At 43.4% G+C, this 21,701-nt stretch overlaps 1 protein-coding gene and 1 long non-coding RNA gene across 2 annotated transcripts; both read left to right on the top strand.

Annotated features, from left to right (window-relative positions):
• The first annotated feature begins 637 nt into the window (after positions 1 to 637).
• LOC125508674 (cytochrome b5) lies at positions 638 to 3,132 on the top strand. The gene is made up of 3 exons (XM_048673440.2): positions 638 to 987; positions 2,513 to 2,579; positions 2,670 to 3,132. Exons 1-3 carry the CDS (start codon positions 907 to 909, stop codon positions 2,924 to 2,926), a joined length of 405 nt encoding a protein of 134 aa, XP_048529397.1. The 5' UTR covers positions 638 to 906; the 3' UTR covers positions 2,927 to 3,132.
• A 581-nt stretch (positions 3,133 to 3,713) lies between these two features.
• On the top strand, positions 3,714 to 7,662 carry LOC147971170 (uncharacterized). Its single transcript, XR_015604568.1, has 2 exons — positions 3,714 to 3,987; positions 4,066 to 7,662. It is a non-coding gene; the product is annotated as an uncharacterized LOC147971170 (long non-coding RNA).
• The last annotated feature ends 14,039 nt before the right edge of the window (positions 7,663 to 21,701 follow it).

The following is a 21,701-nucleotide window of genomic DNA, read 5'->3' on the forward strand; positions in this document are numbered from 1 at the left end:
ATGGCAACATCGACGCCTCGGCGACTCGTTCAGGGCGGTAATGTTCGTTCGTGGCACAAGGTCCTTAATGTAATTTTTTTATTATGTCTATGGTGCTTTGTATTTCTTATAAACCTTTATAATATACAATAAATCTAGTTTTTTTACGAAAAAAGTCTACTCCTCCCTCACTTCGACTAGACAGGTAGGTCCCACACAAATAGTTTGGTTCGGCTAGATAGGTGCAAACTTGGCCAGATGGGCTGACACGATACGCGTCGACCTGGGTTATATGGGTTAGGCACGCTAACTACACAGACCATGCCGGACCGGCAGGCGTGTTGCACTCCGTGGCCCAAGCACGTCATAGCAAGGAAACGGGTCGGCCCACCAGCACATTTAGCCCACCGGGGCGTCTGATTTTGGGTTGTTTGGGCCTATTGTGCTGATTTGAGGCTAATGTACAAAAAAAGTCTGAAAAAAATAAAAAAAGTAAACAGGCCGTGTTGTACCGGCACACACATGCCCAGCCTCACGGCCCTAGTGGGCCACGTGCCGTGCCAGGCCGACCATGGGCCGGGCACGCGGGCTAACGTGCCGGCCTGCCTGGCCCAGCCCAGATGGCCACTTTGGGTAGGTGGAGTCGGAACGGGACGCCAAGAACAACGCGAGGAAGAAACGCAATTCGGGTGGAGTTGGACTTGTGGTTGTTGCCGAGCGCTTCCTCCCGTCTCCTCGCGATTTTTTATAAAAAGGAGAGAAGCGCAATCGTATCCCCAGCCAGATTCACATCGTATCGCATCGCCACCCACCTTTCCCTGCCGGATTCTTCTCAGGTAGCAGCAGCAGCTTGAGTTCTTGCGGATCTGCGGCTGCGAATCCCAGTCTCGTATCAACTCGACCAGGCGGAGGAGAAGCAGGGGGAAGATGTCCAAGGCGGCGCTGACACTGGAGGAGGTGTCCAAGCACAACACCAAGGACGACTGCTGGCTCATCATCGCCGGCAAGGTATACGCACGCATCTTCTCCCCGCTGCCCCTCCTGATTGTTTCCTTGCGATTATTGTTACGCCAAGATTCAGTCTTTCTTTCTTTCTCTCGGAGGGTCGTGATACTGGTAGCTTGCAGCACAACATGCCCTAATCGATTTGCCAAAGCAATTGATACGTGTTACGTGCTGGCCTGGTACGATTAGAGTTATCCGCCGGCAGATCTGCACAGTACCGTCGGACTATTACTTGAGTTATTGGTTATGTTGAAGAAGAATCAGTTTGGTTTAGTACATGTCGAGCGATTCCTGGGGTAAATAGTTGGTACCTCTTTGAATTGTGAATTGGCCTGAGAGATTACACACTCTGGTTTACTTCCAGAATTTTCACCTGTCGGAACCGATAAATTACTGAGTACCCCGCTATATACAAGGTCCGAACACTTTTAGCGAGTGTGTATAATTTTCTGATGGTGGTCAGAAGAAACTAGGCTCTCACCCCGCTTTTATATACATAAAGCCAGAGTACCGATACAACCACGGTCCAGACCAGCAGACAAGGTCGGAACCGATGAATTGCGTTTATATTGCCGTGCAACCTTCTTCTAGTTGATCCTGCTCGACCTGGTTTGCAAAAAGGTTTGCCCTTTTGGTTACCGTAGATTCACTAGTTAATTACCTTTTGCTATGTAAAAATAGTTGCATGTTTGGTTCTTGAGTGTTATGTTGCCCTTTCTAGGAAAAAACAAGAGGTTACTTACCGGTGATTAGATGATATTTTGACCCATGTTTGTTGCTCAAGCTTGTTCCATAGTTGCCACGAGAACATAACTACATGACCAACTATAAAGTTGTCCACAATTTCAGTCTTTCAGACGAGAACTAAACTCTCAGGTCCCAGACCAATTGAGATTCATTCTCCATCCTCTAGACTATATTTTACCCCCGTAAGAATCACATTTGTTAACCTTTTCCAATTCTCCATCTGAGTTCTGGACATAACTCTGAATCTTTTGTCATAGTTTATTTTTCATGTTTTATGCATCCAAAAAATCTGCCTTACAGTAACAACACTTAGGTCTTGGCTTAAGATAAAGATTTTAAATTATATTCATCAGTACCCTTTATCCCATGTGTACCAATGAAAAGCAAGTCTTTAACATTTATTTTAGCCCAAAAAAACTCATTTTATTTTTGTTTAAGCCTTGCAAAGTGGCGTAGTTTAAGGTGAATTTTTCATATTTTGTACAAACCTTGCAGAGTAGTTATGTTTATCTTTCTTCGGAACCTGAAAGTTCTCTATAAGCAGGCTTATATTGCATAAAGACAGATTTGATTAGCCTTTATTCACGTTGAAAGGGCTGCTTTCTTCTTGTACTTGTTTTATATGGCAGGAGCAATGTGGCAATGCTCTTTAATTAACACCGTTACTTTTATGTCAGTAGTGAGGCTTAGAATTGTTATAAATTTAGTTTAGAGGAGAATGGTTATAAATTTTGTTCCTTCTTGAGAAAAACAATCACTGACACTGTGTTCTAATGTTCAGGTATATGATGTGACCAAGTTTTTGGAGGATCACCCTGGAGGTGATGATGTACTGTTGTCCTCGACTGGTAACGCCTTCTTGCCATGCCATGCTTGCAGAAGTTGTGAACTTGTGATTTAGCCTAATAACTTGCATTAACACATGGGCCCTTTTACAGCCAAGGACGCAACTGATGACTTTGAGGATGTCGGGCACAGCACCACCGCCCGTGCGATGCTGGACGAGTACTATGTCGGCGACGTGGATACGGCTACGATACCTGCCCGGACAAAGTACACTCCGCCGAAGCAACCACACTACAACCAAGACAAGACCCCTGAGTTCATCATCAAGATCCTCCAGTTCCTGGTCCCCTTGGCCATACTTGGTCTGGCTGTCGCCATTAGGATGTACACCAAGTCGGAATCGGCTTAACCGGTGGCGGCATTGTTCTCTGGGTTATGGGGAAAAAATAGCTTTAAGGTGTTGGAATAAGTTGGTAGTTTGTCGCGTGATGTATCCATTCCAATGTACCGTGTGGTGAGTTGTTTGAATGTTGCAACGGTTTTGTCGTGAAACTGAAATTGATGGGACCAAGTTTTGTTGTGCAACTTAAATTGATGGGACTGAAATTGCTCTTTGGTGTTGGTGCATTGGTATGCATTCTCCTCGATGCCTGTGAAAATTAAGCACCGGTTCTATTTTCAACAAAAGTAGAAGAACAGTCACGATGTTTTGGAAGAAAACATGTCTGGTGCTACAAGGCGAGGCATGTAGATGGGTGAGAAGAGGCAAACACAGCCTGGCGCGCCGCCACCCTCAGCCTCCGCCGACCTTGACAATTTTTTTGGTGAGGATATTGTAAATATTTGATATCTTCAGTTGTAAATATCAGTGTTTTGGATATCACATCTTGCTCGCAAGTATGTCTGATCTTTCCAACATCAGCATCATTGAAAGCGGAGTATAAACACATGGTACACTGAAGATAGCAAGGCTGTGGGATTTTATTGTTTGAAAACTCTGGTGCCTTCTGGATATATATTTACAGTTTTACTAAAAAACAGTCGTCTGTTTTCATTTTGGCTTCAAGTCGAATTTTCAGTCGTTCGATTCAGTTCTGAGATCTGCGCTGGTGTGGCTGAACTTTTCGGGCCCGCTTTGTCTTAGTGGGTCTTAGTGGATCCTTTTGGGTCATTTTCGCGCCCGCTTTTTTCCAGTGTCGCGTGGAGGATCTAGTCTGTCCTCCTCAATCCTTATCCATGGCGACGACGGTGGGTTCGAGGCGACGACGGAGAGGTCAAACTTCAGATATTATCTTCTCTGTGGCATATCGCCTCCCTTTCTTCTCTTCATTTGTTGCCCCTCTCCTCCAGCATGCCCTTCCCTACCATGGCGCCTTCTCTCTCTCCTTCCCCTCCCATGGTGCCCATCCCTCCATTCCCCTCCCCTTCCCTTCTTCATATGGCGCCTCATTACCCTCTATTCTGGTGTCTGTGAGTCTGTCCCTCTCTCTTCTTGAACCCTAGAACACAAGCAGATCTCAAATCCTAACTCTCTCTGTTATTGTATAGGTTGATCCGGGTTCAGTTTTGCAGATCTGTAGCAATCAAGTCCTAATCCCTTTCTGCTGCTTCAGGTTATTGGAATTCAGTTTTGCAATTCTCTACAACAGCCAATTAAAACTAAGGCAACACCAATGCTTTTGTGATGATCTCGTTGTGTCTAGATGGAACTGAAATGCTACCATGTGCTCAATTTTATTTAATGTGAAAGTCATGCTATCTTGTAAAGATAATATACTACATATATTAGTTACTAGGTGTTTGTTTTGACTCATGGTGTCCATGAATGTTGTAGTCTTGTTTTACATTATGCACATATGAAAATCTGCAGCAATTTGGTACAAGCAGTACCCTGAATCACATATCTGAGGTGTTCCATCTTATTTTATTGTCTCTATATATTTCCCATGTTTTTTGTTATCACGCAAGTCCCTGTTTCTCGGTCATCAAGCTTGTTGCTTCCCTCGACCTTTTTTTGTTGCTTCCTCGACCATTTTTTTTCAGAAGTCAGAAGGTTTCATTGCAGCTTTATATAGCTTAAATTGTAGTCTTATGCACCCCATCTTTTTCTTTGTTCACTAGTGTTTTGCTAAACATATACATTCCCCCTTAACCAATTCATACACGCATTTTTTCTGTGAATGTATTGATACTTATGCAATAGCGGTAGTCCGGCCGAATTTTCTTCAATGAGTAGTCTCAACTGCTTGAGGTGGTCAAGTTTCCCCTTTTTGGGGGGTTCCTAGTCAGTTGAGCTCTGGCCCATTCTCATATGCTAATCTTGTGTAGGAAGATTGCCAGTGTTGCACGAGCATGGAATTGTGGACGTCGTTGTGCACTATTCTAAGGTGTCGGCTAGCTGGCTAGAGGCGTGTGTGGTCACGGCCTAGTGACTTTTGTTCATTTTCTTCACTCTAGTGTATTTTGTCCATTTCTCTCTAAGTCTCTTGCTCTGGTCTCTTATGTTGTTGTCAATCATTTTGTCTATGTATTCATTCTAAGGTGAACAACTGACTTCTTACTATTCTTCAACTGTATTCATTATTTTTGTTCCTCAGTTTGTAAGATTGCCTTCTCAGTCTTATATTAGTTTTTGTAATAGTATCAGTCCTCATTTTATCATATTTAGTTATCATTTGCATCTTTCTTCAGTCCTATCTCTCACGAGTCTTGTCTTTTAGTAGATGATTATTTCTGTTTTGAACCTCATGTTCATGTAAGTCCTAAGTTTTAAGTTTTCTGTTTTCTGTTTTTTGCACTGTTTTTTTGCTAGATTATTTTCACTTTTTAGTCATCAGTACTCCTAAGTATCAGTTTTTAAATGTGACACCGTAACATTTTGCCAAATACATGTATTACATTTTATTAATGACATAAAGATTTCAGAAAATTATACGACAATTTCTTACAATTGTTTTTTTTAAATCAGGTTGGAAAATTTGTTCCCATGTTTAAAAATATATATGTTTCAAACGGTGTTCCCTTTTTCAAAATTGGTTGTTTTTAAATAAATGTTCATATTTTAAAAAAGTTATTCAGAAATTTCTAAAATTGTTCCCACTTAAGAAACGGATATTTCAAAGATTGTTCGGGCCTGCACGTTTTCAATATTTGTTTGCCCTTCAAAAAATGATTTAAATCTCGGCGCTGCTCTATGTGGTTTAAATGTTCGGGCCTCGCATCATAACATCAACGTTAGATGCGTGTAGTGGCTAGTGGGAGCAATTCAGCAGCGTTAGGTTGTGTGAGTACGAATCCTAGTTTTCTCTTTTTTATGTGTTTTTTACTATGCGTGTTTTACAAAAAGTGTTTTTTACTATGCGTGTTTTACAAAAAAGAAAAAAATCGCCTCGTGTCTATTCGCCCAGACCAGTTGCGACCGCACCCTTTCAATATTTTTACTTTGCGTTTTACGAAAAAATAAATCCCCCCAAAAAACGAAAAAACAAACAAAATCTTGTAGTATATGTAAAAAGAAACATAAAAACCAAAGTATCAGTTTTAGTTCTCTTCAACTATATGTTAAGTGATTAGTTATTTTGTCAGTGTTTGTTCATTATCTTAAGTGTCTCATTTTAGTTCTATTCAGTTATTTGGTCAGTGTTTGTTCTTGTCTATCAGTTTTAAGTTAAGTCATTTATTATTCTAACTAGTTTAGTTTCCATTCAGCTTATTATTTTTAGTTTATTTTGTTATTCCTGTATTTTCAGCATTCATTTTAAATTTGTTAGACTTGATATGTGTTAATAATTCTTGTAGTTTAAATTAGTTATCTGGTGAGTCTCTGTTCTTAGTTTTTCAGTCATCTTTTTGATTAGTCTTCATTTTTCAGTGCAGTTATTTCATTAATTATTATTCATTTTTTTTAGTTTTTCTAGGAAGAGTTTGTCTATGTGTTTATCATTTTCTCGTTCAATCATGTTAGGTATCATTTTATCTGTCATTCTAGTGTCTGAACCCGTAGGTGTCAAATTCAGTTTATAGTTTTTGGTTGAGTGTTAGGTGTCATTTTTAGTATCGTCAGTTAATGTTCTTCAGCTTTGTGTTGTATTCAGTTTTGTCATCTCAGAAGTGTCATAAAATTCTTAGCCATATATCAGTTTGTAGTTTTCAGTTTCAGTCATCTTCATTGCAGGTTAGTTCATGGTTATGTTCATTGTCAATTTCAGTCTTATTCAGGTTTCAGTCATCTTTAGCTTTTTCATGCTACTCATTTCTTTAGTGTTAGGTTTGTTAGCTAGTTTAGCAAATTTGTTCATACAGTTTTCCGTCTATCTATATTTTCTTTCTCAGTTTCAGTGTTGTGTGCATTTTTTTAGTATTTTTCATTGTTTTACATGTTTTTGAATCATCAGTCATCTATATTTTTCAGTTATCCCTCATTATTCTAGTTAGTCCATGATAATTTCGGCGAGGAAGCTGATTCCCCTGCTGCTTTTTTATTTTACTCATCGCAAGCAGCATCACACGCAGTTGCATCCATGTCTTCTCTCCCCACCACCCGCCAGCTAACGTCACGCCTCCACAGATTTCTTTTCTTTGTTACAAGCCTGCGTCCTCTTCCAGGTGTGAGTCCTCTACCTCGAGACCTCGTTGGGTTACACCACGGCGGGCACGGTACGTATCAATGTTGATACTACTATTTTCGCGAATAATCGCTGCTTGGGAGTGGGTGTTTTTTATCTGTGATCACCATGGATGTTGTGTGCTGGCATGCAATGAACGTTTTGAAGGCGTAACATCACCTGAACTTGCTGAAGTAGTGGCCTGGCCATTAGGCGTGTTCACATTTTCCAGAGATCATGGTCACATGTTTGTGCTTCTTAATTCTGATTGTCTCTCTCTGACTTTCAGTGCATTCATTCTGATGCTCAGGATCTATCTTTGTTGGGCTCGGTGATAGCTGATATAAAGTCTCTGGTGGCTGCTGTATCTTCAAGCATGTTCATCGCGACTTGAATGTAGCGGCACATCTATTAGCTCGCAATAGTGAACATTCAGTTTGTAATATTTCTGTTGATGTAATCCCCTGGTGTATCTGGGAAGTACTTTAGAATGATGTTACTTAATCAATAAAGTGCCTGACAGTCTCTCTCTCTCAAAAAAGACTTCTTTTCTTTGTTTAGTTATTATACTTGGAGAGGAAGAAGGTGATCAGGTAGAGGGGAGGTAAGTGACGGGAAAGGGAGGGCTTTTTGACCTAGGGTACTAGTGGCGGTCGGGGCTATAGCCCAGCCCACTATCAGGGGAAGCTTTTTTCTATGCGTGTGGTTAGGCGGCCCGTTAGGTGTACAGGACGGGGCGCTACACATTCGAGGACCAGAAAGGCTGAGGCACATTTTTCCGACCTGAAACGAGTAAGGATTCAGACGCTTTTTTTAAACTGAAGTTTAGACTGAGTACTTAGTACAGACAGCTGTCAACCTATGACTGGAACAAAAAAGCAACCTGAAGCTAATTTAAAAACAGACATCTGTTGTTTAGTCACTCGTAAGGGCGGTACAAATGTGCATGAGTTTAGGGAGTTTGCGCGTTTCAAAAGATTCTCGATAAAATCATAGATGCGCACCAAATCAAAACTCGTTCAACTTCCTGCACAGGTGGTTTCAGCTAAGTCGAACAAGTTTTCAGTTTTGTGCCAAATTGGCAATGCATTGGAATGACAGCCTATGTTGCTTAGATAAGCATCCTACACGTCAACACCATTATTGCTAACACTGAAACGTCTAAGTACTGAAATTACAACATTTTGGAGCAGACATGATTAAAGTGTACTCAATATTCAGGTTGTTCAGTGAGTGTCCAGCTGAGTGTGGCCGAATATCTTGCTTTTGTATCCAGCTTGTATCAAGTTCTTGCACTGCATCAACCATTATGTGGTTAGCCGTGTAGATTAATTTTGTGGGGATGTTTCATGTATTTGTAGAAAAAATGTGAGGTGTAGATATCCACGGTTGCTTGCATATTTGCTCCTTTTTGTAGCTGTTGTTTTCTATCTAGCCCATACGGTACCTGAATGCCAGTGGTGGTAATGATATTGGCTTCTGTTGTTCTGATTTGTTGGTTCCACCATTGCGATCCTCTTTCGTTGTTTCTTTGTATATGTGTAGGATCTATTAGCCTAGAGATATATTTGTATTAGTAGTACTTGATGGAACCTAGTTCTTGTATAAGCACAAAAGAGTAAGTAATATAAGGCATGTCTGCTGGCATTGCGAAATTGACCCTTCTGTACTAGAACCGCCCCTTTCTTATTTCAAGAACAGTATTAGCTCATACTCCCTCCATCTCGAATTACTTGTCACAGAAATGGATAAAAATAGATGTATCTAGCACTAAAATACGTCAGATACATTCATTTCTGCAACAAGTAATTCCGGAGGGGGGAGTACATGACATCTTATCTTTTTTAGTCAGATTTGATATGGATAATAGCTTCCACAAGTATTGCCTTATCTCTAAAGTAGTCACGCAGTGGCCTTGATTCCAATTGTATTTCTAGTCCTTCTAGCACTATATGGGTTGGACATGGCAGATTTTGCTGATTGAACACATATATTGACGGGCATAAGCATCAGGTGTGTAAACTACTCCCTCCGTCCCAAAATAAATGTCCCAAGCTTAGTACAATTTTGTATTAAAATTAATACAAAGTTGAGACGCTTATTTTGGGACGGAGGGAGTAATAATTTAGTCTGCGTTCATGCTAAATCGAGCAAGAGCTTCCAAATTTATTAGAAAAAACGTTGCTAGGCTACAAGTCAAAAATTGTACATATAAACGGTATTTTATTTTACATCGTCAACAACAACAACAAAGCCTTTAGTCCCAAACAAGTTGGGGTACGCTATATTTTATTTTGTTTTTCATCGCCTTATAAATTTGTTTGCATATGCATGTCATTGTTTTTTACCTATCACTGAAAGTACCTTGCTGAAATTGACGTTTTAAATAGTTAGGTGGAAAGCTTGATTATGAAATCTTGGAAAGTATAGAACATCGTTCTTGCATGTTCAGAACTTACACGCAAACTCACACCAGGTGCCAGGTAAACTGATTCAATTTCACTTTGTTTATTGTTAAATATTTACTTTTCACCAACTCATGGCTATTACTAGGACATATTCAGTAGTACTAAAATCTACTTGAGCTCACAATTATGTTATGTGTTAAGTAAAAAATCAATATTGATGACATAATATTGACATCACTTATCAATTATCATCCTATTTTTGAGTTGAACAAAATTTATTAATCTGCTTATGTAATGGAGCCAATAATTATTGACCAGGTGTATGACACCGTATGGGTTAACTAGCGCCGACGTGGGAAGCCTCGTTTATATTTCGAATAAATACTTCAATTTTTATTTTTATTCCATGCACATCTTTTTTCATTTTTTTGCGGGTGTAGATTTGTTTTGGCAAGGTCCATTTGTGCAATAAAGTTATCTATAACATGTTTACATCCGTCATAGTTGCTCTTTTTGTCCTTGCGTGCAGAGATGCTTGACTTGTTTTTTATATAGAGCGACAAAAACTGTTGCCGGTGGCGTTCATTTCATGTTTTTATAGAACATAAGTGTTTTAAGGATCACGCGGTTGAAGTTTTGAACGTACCGTGAATTATTTATAACAAAGAGTTAAATAGTACAGGTGTGGTACATAACAAATCATTCTAAATACAATGCAACAAATTGAAAATCTTTTTTTAGTCTGCCTGTGGGTAAATCATTAGTGTTTTGCCTTTTTTGTCCTTGTGGAATTTCTTCAGCATGTGAGGCATGGCGACATTCAATAAGAGAAGCAGAATCAGTGCTATATGTTTCTTAACTGTATTGTTTCTTATCTCGGTGGCAGGGACTTCTTCTTCCATGATCTCAGTGTATTATTTTTGTATCTGGCCTGCCATGTCTTCATAGCAGTGTTTGGGAGTTTTAGTAGGCAAACAATGTTAGAATCACTGAATCAGTAGCATCAAAGGCGTTTTTTGTAGGTGCGAGTACTGCCAATAGAGTGAGATTTTCTTATCTTGCATGGTGAGGGAAGGATGGTGGGGTTAGCGATGACCATAATGGTTTTAGAGCTTTAATAGATTGTAACTCAAGAGTAGGTAATACAAAAAAAAAAAACAATCCTTAATCGTTCTTATAAAAAACTCAGGTTTTTCTTTCTTTATTTTCCTCCGATTATTGTTCACGCGGGCGCACTGTGTTGGTACTACTCTGGTTTACATTTTAGGTATTGTTTGTACAAAGTTTATTCTTTGTTTTTTTGGATATGGGTATATTTCAGTTTATTCGGTGGGCATGGAAACACTGGTCACATGCACGGTTGCATACAAAGTTAATGTTCTCTTAAAAGTAGATTTCACATAAACCGTTGGAGGAAAAAAGAATCATGGGGCAACAGTCCATAAGAACGAATCTAAGGAAAATAACATGAGGAATACCCTTTTAAACAATTTAAAAAAGGCTGGCACTGAAGATGCTATCTTTTCCTTGGATTTTGGCTTGGTAGTAAAATTGCAGTAAGAGGACGATCATTTTATTATCGCTAAGAGCAATGTCAGTAGGTAAAATTAATTATTACATAATGTGACTATAAATCATATCAAACTAAGTTGGTATTTATTAGGCCCATTTTTTATACTAAGAGCAATGCTAATATGTAATCCTTGCGTGTAGAGATGCTTGACTTGTTTTTTGTATAGAACGACAAAGAACATTGCCGGTGGCGTCCATTTCATGTTTGTATAGAACAGAAGTCTTTTAAGGATCATGTGGTTGAAGTTTTGAATGAACCGTGAATTATTTAAGGCAAAGAGTTAAATGTTGGGGAACGTAGCAGAAATTCAAAAAATTTCTACCCATCACCAAGATCAATCTATGGAGTAATCTAGCAACGAGAGAAGGAGAGTGCATCTACATACCCTTGTAGATCGCTAAGCGGAAGCGTTCAAGTGAACGGGGTTGATGGAGTCGTACTCGTTGTGATCCAAATCACCGATGATCCTAGTGCCGAACGAACGGCACCTCCGTGTTCAACACACGTACAGCCCGGTGACGTCTCCTACGCCTTGATCCAGCAAGGGGAGAAGGAGAGGTTGGGGAAGACTCCATCCAGCAGCAGCACGACGGCGTGGTGGTGGTGGAGGAGCGTGGTACTCCAGCAGGGCTTCGCCAAGCACCGCAAGAGACGAGGAGGGAGAGGGGTAGGGCTGCGCCAAGAAGGAGATTGAATCGTGTGTATGGCAGCCCAAAACCTCAAGTATATATAGGGGGAGGGGAGGGGCTGTGCCCCCACCTAGGTTTCCACCCCTAGGGGTGGCGGCCAGCCCTAGATCCCATCTAGGGGGGCGGCCAAGGGGGGAGAGAGGGGGCGCACCACTAGGTGGGCCTTAGGCCCATCTGAGCCTAGGGTTTGCCCCCTTCCACTCTCCCTTGCGCCTTGGGCCTTGGTGGGGGGGCGCACCAGCCCACCTGGGGCTGGTCCCCTCCCACACTTGGCCCATGCAGCCCTCCGGGGCTGGTGGACCCACTTGGTGGACCACCGGGACCCTTCCGGTGGTCCCGGTACATTACCGATAAAACCCGAAACTTTTCCGGCGACCAAAACAGGACTTCCCATATATAAATCTTTACCTCCGGACCATTCCGGAACTCCTCGTGACGTCCGGGATCTCATCCGAGACTCCGAACAACATTCGGTAACCATGTATATCTATTCCCTATAACCCTAGCGTCATCGAACCTTAAGTGTGTAGACCCTACGGGTTCGGGAACCATGCAGACATGACCGAGATAACTCTCCGGTCAATAACCAACAGCGGGATCTGGATACCCATGTTAGCTCCCACATGTTCCACGATGATCTCATCGGATGAACCACGATGTCGAGGATTCAATCAATCCCGTATGCAATTCCCTTTGTCTAGCGGTACAATACTTGCCCGAGATTCGATCGTCGGTATCCCGATACCTTGTTCAATCTCGTTACCGGCAAGTCTCTTTACTTGTTCCGTAACACATCATCCCGTGATCAACTCCTTGATCACATTGTGCACATTATGATGATGTCCTACCGAGTGGGCCCAGAGATACCTCTCTGTCACACGGAGTGACAAATCCCAGTCTCGATTCGTGCCAACCCAACAGACACTTTCGGAGATACCTGTAGTGTACCTTTATAGCCACCCAGTTACATTGTGACGTTTGGCACACCCAAAGCATTCCTACGGTATCCGGGAGTTGCACAATCTCATGGTCTAAGGAAATGATACTTGACATTAGAAAAGCTTTAGCATACGAACTACACGATCTTGTGCTAGGCTTAGGATTGGGTCTTGTCCATCACATCATTCTCCTAATGATGTGATCCCGTTATCAACGACATCCAATGTCCATGGTCAGGAAACCGTAACCATCTATTGATCAACGAGCTAGTCAACTAGAGGCTTACTAGGGACATGGTGTTGTCTATGTATCCACACATGTATCTGAGTTTCCTATCAATACAATTCTAGCATGGATAATAAACGATTATCATGAACAAGGAAATATAATAATAACCAATTTATTATTGCCTCTAGGGCATATTTCCAACAGTCCCCCACTTGCACTAGAGTCAATAATCCAGTTCACATCGATATGTGATTAACACTCAAGGTCACATCCCCATGTGACTAACACCCAAGAGTTCTGGGTTTGATCATGTTATGCTTGTGAGAGAGGTTTCAGTCAATGGGTCTGCAGCATTCATATCCGTATGTACTTCGCAAATTTCTATGTCATCTTGTAGATGCAACTACTACGCTACATTTGGAGCCATTTCAAATAACTGTTCTACTTGGAGCTATTCTAAATTGTTGCTCCATTATATGTATCCGGTATCTCTACTCAGAGCTATCCGGATAGGTGTTAAGCTTGCATCGATGTAACTCTTTACGTCGAACTCTTTATCACCTCCATAACCGAGAAACATATCCTTATTCCTCTAAGGACAATTTAGACCGCTATCTGGTGATCTACTCCTAGATCACCTTTGTACCCTCTTGCCAAATATGTGGCAAGGCACACATCAGGTGTGGTACTCAGCATGGCATACCGTATGGAGCCTATGACAAAAGCATAGGGGACGACCTTCGTCCTTCCTCTTTCTTCTGCCGTGGTCGAGCTTTAAGTCTTAACTTCATACCTTACAACTCAGGCAAGAACTCCTTCTTTGACTGATCCATCTTGAACACCTTTAAGATCATGTCAAGGTATGTGCTCATTTGAAAGTACCATTAAGCGTTTTGATCTATCCATATAGATCTTGATGCTCAATGTTCAAGTAGCTTTAATCCAGGCTTTCCATTGAAAAACACTTTCCAAATAACCCTATATGCTTTCCAGAAATTCTACGTCATTTCTGATCAACAATATGTCAACAACATATACTCATCAGAAATTCTATAGTGCTCCCACTCACTTCTTTGGAAATACAAGTTTCTCATAAACTTTGCATACACCCAAAAACTTTGATCATCTCATCAAAGCATACATTCCAACTCCGAGATGCTTACTCCAGTCCTTAGAAGGATTGCTGGAGCTTTGCATACTTGTTAGCATCTTTCAGGATTGACAAAACCTTCCGGTTGTATCACATACAACCTTTCCTCAAGAAAATCATCGAGGAAACAATGTTTTGACATCCTATCTGCAAGATTTCATAAATAATGCTAATATAATTCCAACAGACTCTTAGTATCGCTACGAGTGAGAAAGTCTCATCGTAGTCAACTCCTTGAACTTGTCGGAAAACATCTTAACGACAAGTCGAGCTTTCTTAATGGTGATACTTACCATCATTGTCCGTCTTCCTTTTAAAATCCATATGTACCTAACAGCCTTACGACCATCAAGTAGTTCTTCCAAAGTCTACACTTTGTTTTCATATATGGATCCTCTCTCGGATTATATGGCCTTGAGCCATTTTGGAATTCAGGCCCACCATCGCTTCTCCATAGCTCGTAGGTTCATTGTTGTCTAGCAACATGACTTCCAAGACAGGATTACGTACCACTCTGAAGTAGTACACATCCTTGTCATCCCACGAGGTTTGGTAGTGACTTGATCTGAAGTTTCATGATCACTATCATAAGCTTCCACTTCAATTGGTGTAGGTGCCATAGGAACAACTCCCTGTGCCCTGCCACACACTAGTTGAAGAGACGGTTCAATAACCTCATCAAGTCTCCACCATCCTCCCACTCAATTCTTTCGAGAGAAACTTTTCCTCGAGGAAGGACCCAATTCTAGAAACAATCCCTTATTGCTTTCGGATCTGAGACAGGAGGTATACCCAACTGTTTTGGGTGTCCTATGAAGATGCATTTATCTGCTTTGGGTTCGAGCTTATCAGCCTGAAACTTTTTCACATAAGCGTTGCAGCCCTAAAATTTTAAGAAATGACAGCTTAGGTTTCTCTAAACCATAGTTCATACGGTGTCATCTCATCGGAATTACGTGGTGCCCCTTTTAAAGTGAATGTGGTTGTCTCTAATGCCTAACCCATAAACTATTATGGTAATTCGATAAGAGACATCATGGTATGCATCATATCCAATAGGGTGCAGTTATGATGTTCGGACACACCATCACACTATGGTGTTCCAGGCTGTATTAGTTGTGAAACAATTTCCACAATGTCTTAATTCTGTGCCAAACTCGTAATTCAGATATTCATCTCTATGATCATATCATAGATATTTTATCCTCTTGTCACGGCGATCTTTCAACTTCACCCTGAAATTACTTGAACCTTTCAATAATTCAGACTCGTGATTCATCAAGTAAATATACTCAACATCTACTCAAATCATCTGTGAAGTAAGAACATAACGATATCCACTACACGCCTCAGCACTCATTGGACTGCACACATCAAAATCTATTACTTCCAATAAGTTGCTTTCTAGTTCCATTTTACTGAAAACGAGGCTTTCAGTCATCTTGACCATGTTGTATGATTTGCATGTCTCAAGTGATTCAAAATCAAGTGAGTCCAAACGGTCCATTTGCATGGAGTTTCTTCATGCATATACACCAATAAACATGGTTCGCATGTCTCAAACCTTTTAAAAATGAGTGAGTCCAAAAATCCATCAACATGGAGCTTCTTCATGCGTTTTATACCGATATGACTTACGTGGCAGTGCCACAAGTAGGTGGTACTATCATTACTATCTCATATCTTTTGGCATGAACATGTGTATCACTACGATCGAGATTCAATAAACCATTCATTTTAGGTGCAAGACCATTGAAGGTATTATTCAAATAAACAGAGTAACCATTATTCTCCTTAAATGAATAACCGTATTGCGATAGACATAATCCAATCATGTCTATGCTCAACGCAAACACCAATCTCGATGGTAGAGGGAGCGTGCGATGCTTGATCACATCAAGCTTGGGAAAAACTTCCAACACCTATCACCAGCTCACCTTTAGCTAGTCTCCGTTTACTCCGCAGCCTTTTATTTCGAGTTTACTAACACTTAGCAACCGAACCGGTATCTAATACCATGGTGCTACTAGGAGTACTAGTAAAGTACACATTAACACAATGTATATCCAATATACTTCTATCGACCTTGCCAGCCTTCTCATCTACCAAGTATCTAGGGTAATTCTGCTCCAGTGGTTGTTCCCCTTATTACAGAAGCACTTAGTCTCGGGTTTGGGTTCAACCTTGGGTTTCTTCACTAGAGTAGCAGCTGATTTGCCATTTCATGAAGTATCCCTTCTTGCCCTTGCCCTTCTTGAAACTAGTGGTTTCACCAACCATCAACAATTGATGCTCCTTCTTGATTTCTACTTTTGTGGTTTCAAACATCGCGAATATCTCAAGGATCATCATATATGTCCCTGATATATTATAGTTCATCGCGAAGCTCTAGCAGCTTGGTGGTAATGAGTTCGGAGAAACATCACTATCTCATCTGAAAGATCAACTCCCACTCGATTCAAATGATTGTTGTACTCAGACAATCTGAGCACAAGCTCAACAATTGAGCTTTTCTCCCTTAGTTTGCAGGCTAAGAAAATCGTCGGAGGTCTTATACCTCTTGACGTGGGCACGAGCCTAAAATCCCAATTTCAGCCCTCGAAACATCTCATATGTTTCGCGACATTTCAAAACGTCTTCGATGCCTCAACTCTAAACCGTTTAACTGAACTATCACGTAGTTATCAAAATGTGTATGTCAGATGTTCGCAACATCCACAGACAACGTTCGAGGTTCAGCACACTGAGCGGTGCATTAAGGACATAAGCCTTGTATGAAGCAATGAGGACAATCCTCAGTTTACGGACCTAGTCCGCATAAATGCTACTATCAACTTTCAACTAAATTTTCTCCAGGAACATATCTAAACAGTAGAACTTAAGCGCGAGCCACGACATAATTTGCGAAGACCTTTTTACTATGTTTAGGATAATTAAGTTCATCTTATGAACTCCCACTCAGATAGACATCCCTCTAGTCATCTAAGTGATTACATGATCCGAGTCAACTAGGCCATGTCCGATCATCACGTGAGACGGACTAGTCAACATCGGTGAACATCTTCATGTTGATCGTATCTTCTATACGACTCATGTTCGACCTTTCGGTCTTTTGTGTTCCGAGGCCATGTCTGTACATGCTAGGCTCGTCAAGTCAACCTAAGTGTTTGCATGTGTAAATCTGTCTTACACCCGTTGTATGTGAACGTTGGAATCTATCACACCCGATCATCACGTGGTGCTTCGAAACAACAAACTGTCGCAACGGTGCACAGTTAGGGGGAACACTTTCTTGAAATTATTATGAGGGATCATCTTGTTTACTACCGTCGTTCTAAGTAAACAAGATGCAAAAACATGATAAACATCACATGCAATCAAATAATAGTGACATGATATGGCCAATATCATATAGCTCCTTTGATCTCCATCTTGGGGCTCCATGATCATCTTGTCACCAGCATGACACCATGATCTCCATCATGGTGTCTCCATGAAGTTGCTCGCCAACTATTACTTCTACTACTATGGCTAACACGTTTAGCAATAAAGTAAAGTAATTTACATGGCGTTTCTCAATGACACGCAGGTCATACAAAAAAATAAAGACAACTCCTATGGCTCCTGCCGGTTGTCATACTCATCGACATGCAAGTCGTTATTCCTATTACAAGAACATGATCTCATACATCACATATATATCATTCATCACATCCTTTGGCCATATCACATCACAAAACACTTGCTGCAAAAACAAGTTAGACATCCTCTAATTGTTGTTGCAAGTTTTTTTTACGTGGCTGCTATAGGTTTCTAGCAAGAACGTTTCTTACCTACGCAAAACCCACAACGTGATATGCCAATTTCTATTTACCCTTCATAAGGACCCTTTTCATCGAATCCGATCCGACTAAAGTGGGAGAGACAGACACCCGCTAGCCACCTTATGCAACTAGTGCATGTCAGTCGGTGGAACCAGTCTCACGTAAGAGTACGTGTAAGGTCGGTCCGGGCCGCTTCATCCCACGATGCCGCCGAATCAAGATAAGACTAGTAACAGCAAGATAATTGACAATATCGACGCCCACAACTACTTTGTGTTCTACTGGTGCATAGTAACTACGCATAGACCTAGCTCATGATGCCACTGTTGGGGAACGTAGCAGAAATTCAAAAAAATTCTACGCATCACCAAGATCAATCTATGGATTAATCTAGCAGTGAGGGAAGGAGAGTGCATCTACATACCCTTGTAGATCGCTAAGCGTAAGCGTTCAAGTGAACGGGGTTGATGGAGTCGTACTCGTCGTGATCCAAATCACCGATGATCCTAGTGCCGAACGGACGGCACCTCCGTGTTCAACACACGTACAGCCCGGTGACGTCTCCTACGCCTTGATCCAGCAAGGGGAGAAGGAGAGGTTGGGGAAGACTCCATCCAGCAGCAGCACGACGGCGTGGTGGTGGTGGAGGAGCGTGGTACTCCAGCAGGGCTTCGCCAAGCACCGCAAGAGACGAGGAGGGAGAGGGGTAGGGCTGCGCCAAGGAGATTGAATCGTGTGTATGGCAGCCCAAAACCTCAAGTATATATAGGGGGAGGGGAGGGGCTGCGCCCCCACCTAGGTTTCCACCCCTAGGGGTGGCGGCCAGCCCTAGATCCCATCTAGGGGGGCGGCCAAGGGGGGAGAGAGGGGGCGCACCACTAGGTGGGCCTTAGGCCCATCTGAGCCTAGGGTTTGCCCCCTTCCACTCTCCCTTGCGCCTTGGGCCTTGGTGGGGGGGCGCACCAGCCCACCTGGGGCTGGTCCCCTTCCACACTTGGCCCATGCAGCCCTCCGGGGCTGGTGGCCCCACTTGGTGGACCACCGGGACCCTCCCGGTGGTCCCGGTACATTACCGATAAAACCCGAAACTTTTCCGGCGACCAAAGCATGACTTCTCATATATAAATCTTTACCTCCGGACCATTCCGGAACTCCTCGTGACGTCTGGGATCTCATCCGGGACTCCGAACAACATTTGGTAACCACGTATATCTATTCCCTATAACCCTAGCGTCATCGAACCTTAAGTGTGTAGACCCTACGGGTTCGGGAACCATGCAGACATGACCGAGATAACTCTCCGGTCAATAACCAACAGCGGGATCTGGATACCCATGTTGGCTCCTGATGAAGCTATGTACCTAGGGTAGGGGCATGGACCTGTCCTAAGTACCCTACCCAAGGACATCGCTAGAAGAAGTCACCTTTCAATCGACTTGGAGGTGTTCCACTCGACAGACTCAAAGACATTCGACCAAGAAGCAATTACTCGACCAAGATCCAACCACTCGACGGCCAGGAGACCTAAAGTCACTCCGCACGCTAACGGTCGGTCATTAAGTAGCTTTTATGGTCATCATAGCACTTTATTACTAGCGTTATCAATAACGCCCTACCTTAATGTACATTGAACCCTTCGTAACGTGGGCTGGCCGGGGTCCTGGCACACTCTATATAAGCCACCCCCCTCCTCCGAGACAAGGGTTCGCACCTCTGTAACTCATACACACATAATCCAGTCGACCGCCTCCGGGCTCCGAGACGTAGGGCTTTTACTTCTTCCGAGAAGGGCCTGAACTCGTAAACCTTGCGTCCTTACAACCTCTCCATAGCTAAGACCTCGCCTCTCCATACTTACCCTCCTACATCACTGTCAGAGTTAGAACCACGAAAGTTGGCGCCCACCGTGGGTCTAGGAGTCTTAGCGCCTAGTTTGAGAAGTTGCGATTTTTTCCGATCTCCTTGATCATGGTTTCGGGCGGAGCTTTGGTGGAAGGCCGCGAGATCCGTCTCGGCGCGCTCACGTTCATCGCCGACGACTCCGCTTGGCTTCAGGAGGCTCCACTCGACGTCGACGCGCTCCCCGTCCGCGGGGCGACGCACTTTCGCGCATGCGTCCGTGGTGTCCTCCTGCTGCAGCCGTCGACCCAGTATCGGTCGGCTCCCGTGGCATCTCCCTGCCCTGTTTCTCGCCGGCGCAAGCGCTTCGGTCGGTCAAGGCTTCAGAGGTGGGTGAGGCATGCGGTGGCCCGCCAGTCGGCCACCCCACAAGTTGCTGCAATCGAGCCTGACGAATCCCTCTACGGCCTGTTCAACCTGTCGACTGGCTCCGCAGAGACCGCATCCAAATGCGACATCAGTGACCCAGCTGCAGAGGCTCTGGTGATCGATGGGCCACACAGTCCTCTCGGTTTCCCCCGCGCTGATGGAGGCGCGGATGGGGGCGACCCGTTGCGTCCTCACAAGGAGTATCTCCCCAAGCCTCTCACGTCGTTGCAGCGGGAGGAACTTCACCGCCGGAACATGGATGCACTCCACACTCCTATCGTTGGAGAAACCCCCGAGGCCCGAGCCTTGGAGGACGCGTGCTTGGCTAACTTGGCTGAGCGCACTCGACTGGAGAATCTCCAGCGAATACTCAACGAGCGAGCGCGTCAACAGGCTCCAGAATCCAGTCGACGTCAAATCTTTCCGCCCCCGTAGGTATATCGTACTCCGATTCAGAATTTGGCGGCTACGGCCCGTATAGCAGAGTCGATTCAGCCCTCCCAGTCAGAGGCTGGCAGAGGCTTGTTGCAAATCAGAGCGTTGCTCCGGGCAGCGGGAGACCAGAATTCCGCTGTTTCTCAGTCGCGGAACAGGATCCACAGTCGATCCGTTGCAACGGATACAGTCCAGTCGGCTCACAGCCCAAGATCACCTCCGAGGCATGAGGGACGTGGAGACCGGCGTGATCAGTACAGAAGGAATGAGCAGTATGATCACTGATTCGATCGTGATGATCAACGTCGAGTGCCAACCCCTCCCCCGAAGAGTGGATCATATGTGCCTCGACAGCAGGTGGACAGACGCCATCATAGTGTTGGGCGGAGAATTCCAGTCGACCCCAGGGAACCAGGCTTTGATGCAAGATCCATTCTCGTTCAAGGTTTGGTCGACAGGAATAGAGCTCACCGAGAAGGCCACGACAGAGATGCGTCTACCAGTAGCAGAGTACATGTTTCAGGGCCGGAGTGTTTCAGTCGAGCCATCAGAGCCGCTGTAATTCCTCCCAACTTTAGGTTGGCGACCGGAGTTAGTAAGTTCACCGGTGAGTCCAAGCCCGATACTTGGCTCGAAGATTACCGAGTGGCTGTCCAGATTGGCGGTGGGAACGATGGGTAGCCATGAAGCACCTGCCTCTCATGTTAGAAGGCTCAGCCAGAGCATGGCTGAATCAGTTAGCACCCAGCAGCATTTACACTTGGGAGGATCTCTCCCGAGTGTTTGTCACCACATTTGAAGGAACATGCAAGCGACCTGCAGGCCTTACGGAATTGCGGTCTTGTGTGCAGAAACCGAATGAAACTCTGAGGGATTACATCCAGAGGTGGATCACATTGCATCACACAGTTGAAAATGTACCAGATCATCAAGCAGTTTGTGCCTTTAAAGAAGGCGTTAAGTACAGAGAATTGAATCTGAAGTTCGGTCGAACCGGAGAGATGTCTCTGAATCGGATGATGGAGATTGCCACCAAATACGCTAATGGTGAAGATGAGGATCGACT

Source organism: Triticum urartu, chromosome 5A (assembly GCF_056163025.1).
Source record: "Triticum urartu cultivar PI428250 chromosome 5A, HENAU_Tu73, whole genome shotgun sequence".
Lineage (NCBI taxonomy): Eukaryota > Viridiplantae > Streptophyta > Magnoliopsida > Poales > Poaceae > Triticum > Triticum urartu.

Bases quoted from the DNA above. Each gene is read 5' to 3' on its own strand.
- LOC125508674 (XM_048673440.2), top strand. From the start codon at position 907: ATGTCCAAGGCGGCGCTGACACTGGAGGAGGTGTCCAAGCACAACACC. The intron at 988-2,512 runs GTATACGCACGC...TCTAATGTTCAG, and splicing joins GGCTCATCATCGCCGGCAAG to GTATATGATGTGACCAAGTT. The intron at 2,580-2,669 runs GTAACGCCTTCT...GCCCTTTTACAG, and splicing joins TGTACTGTTGTCCTCGACTG to CCAAGGACGCAACTGATGAC.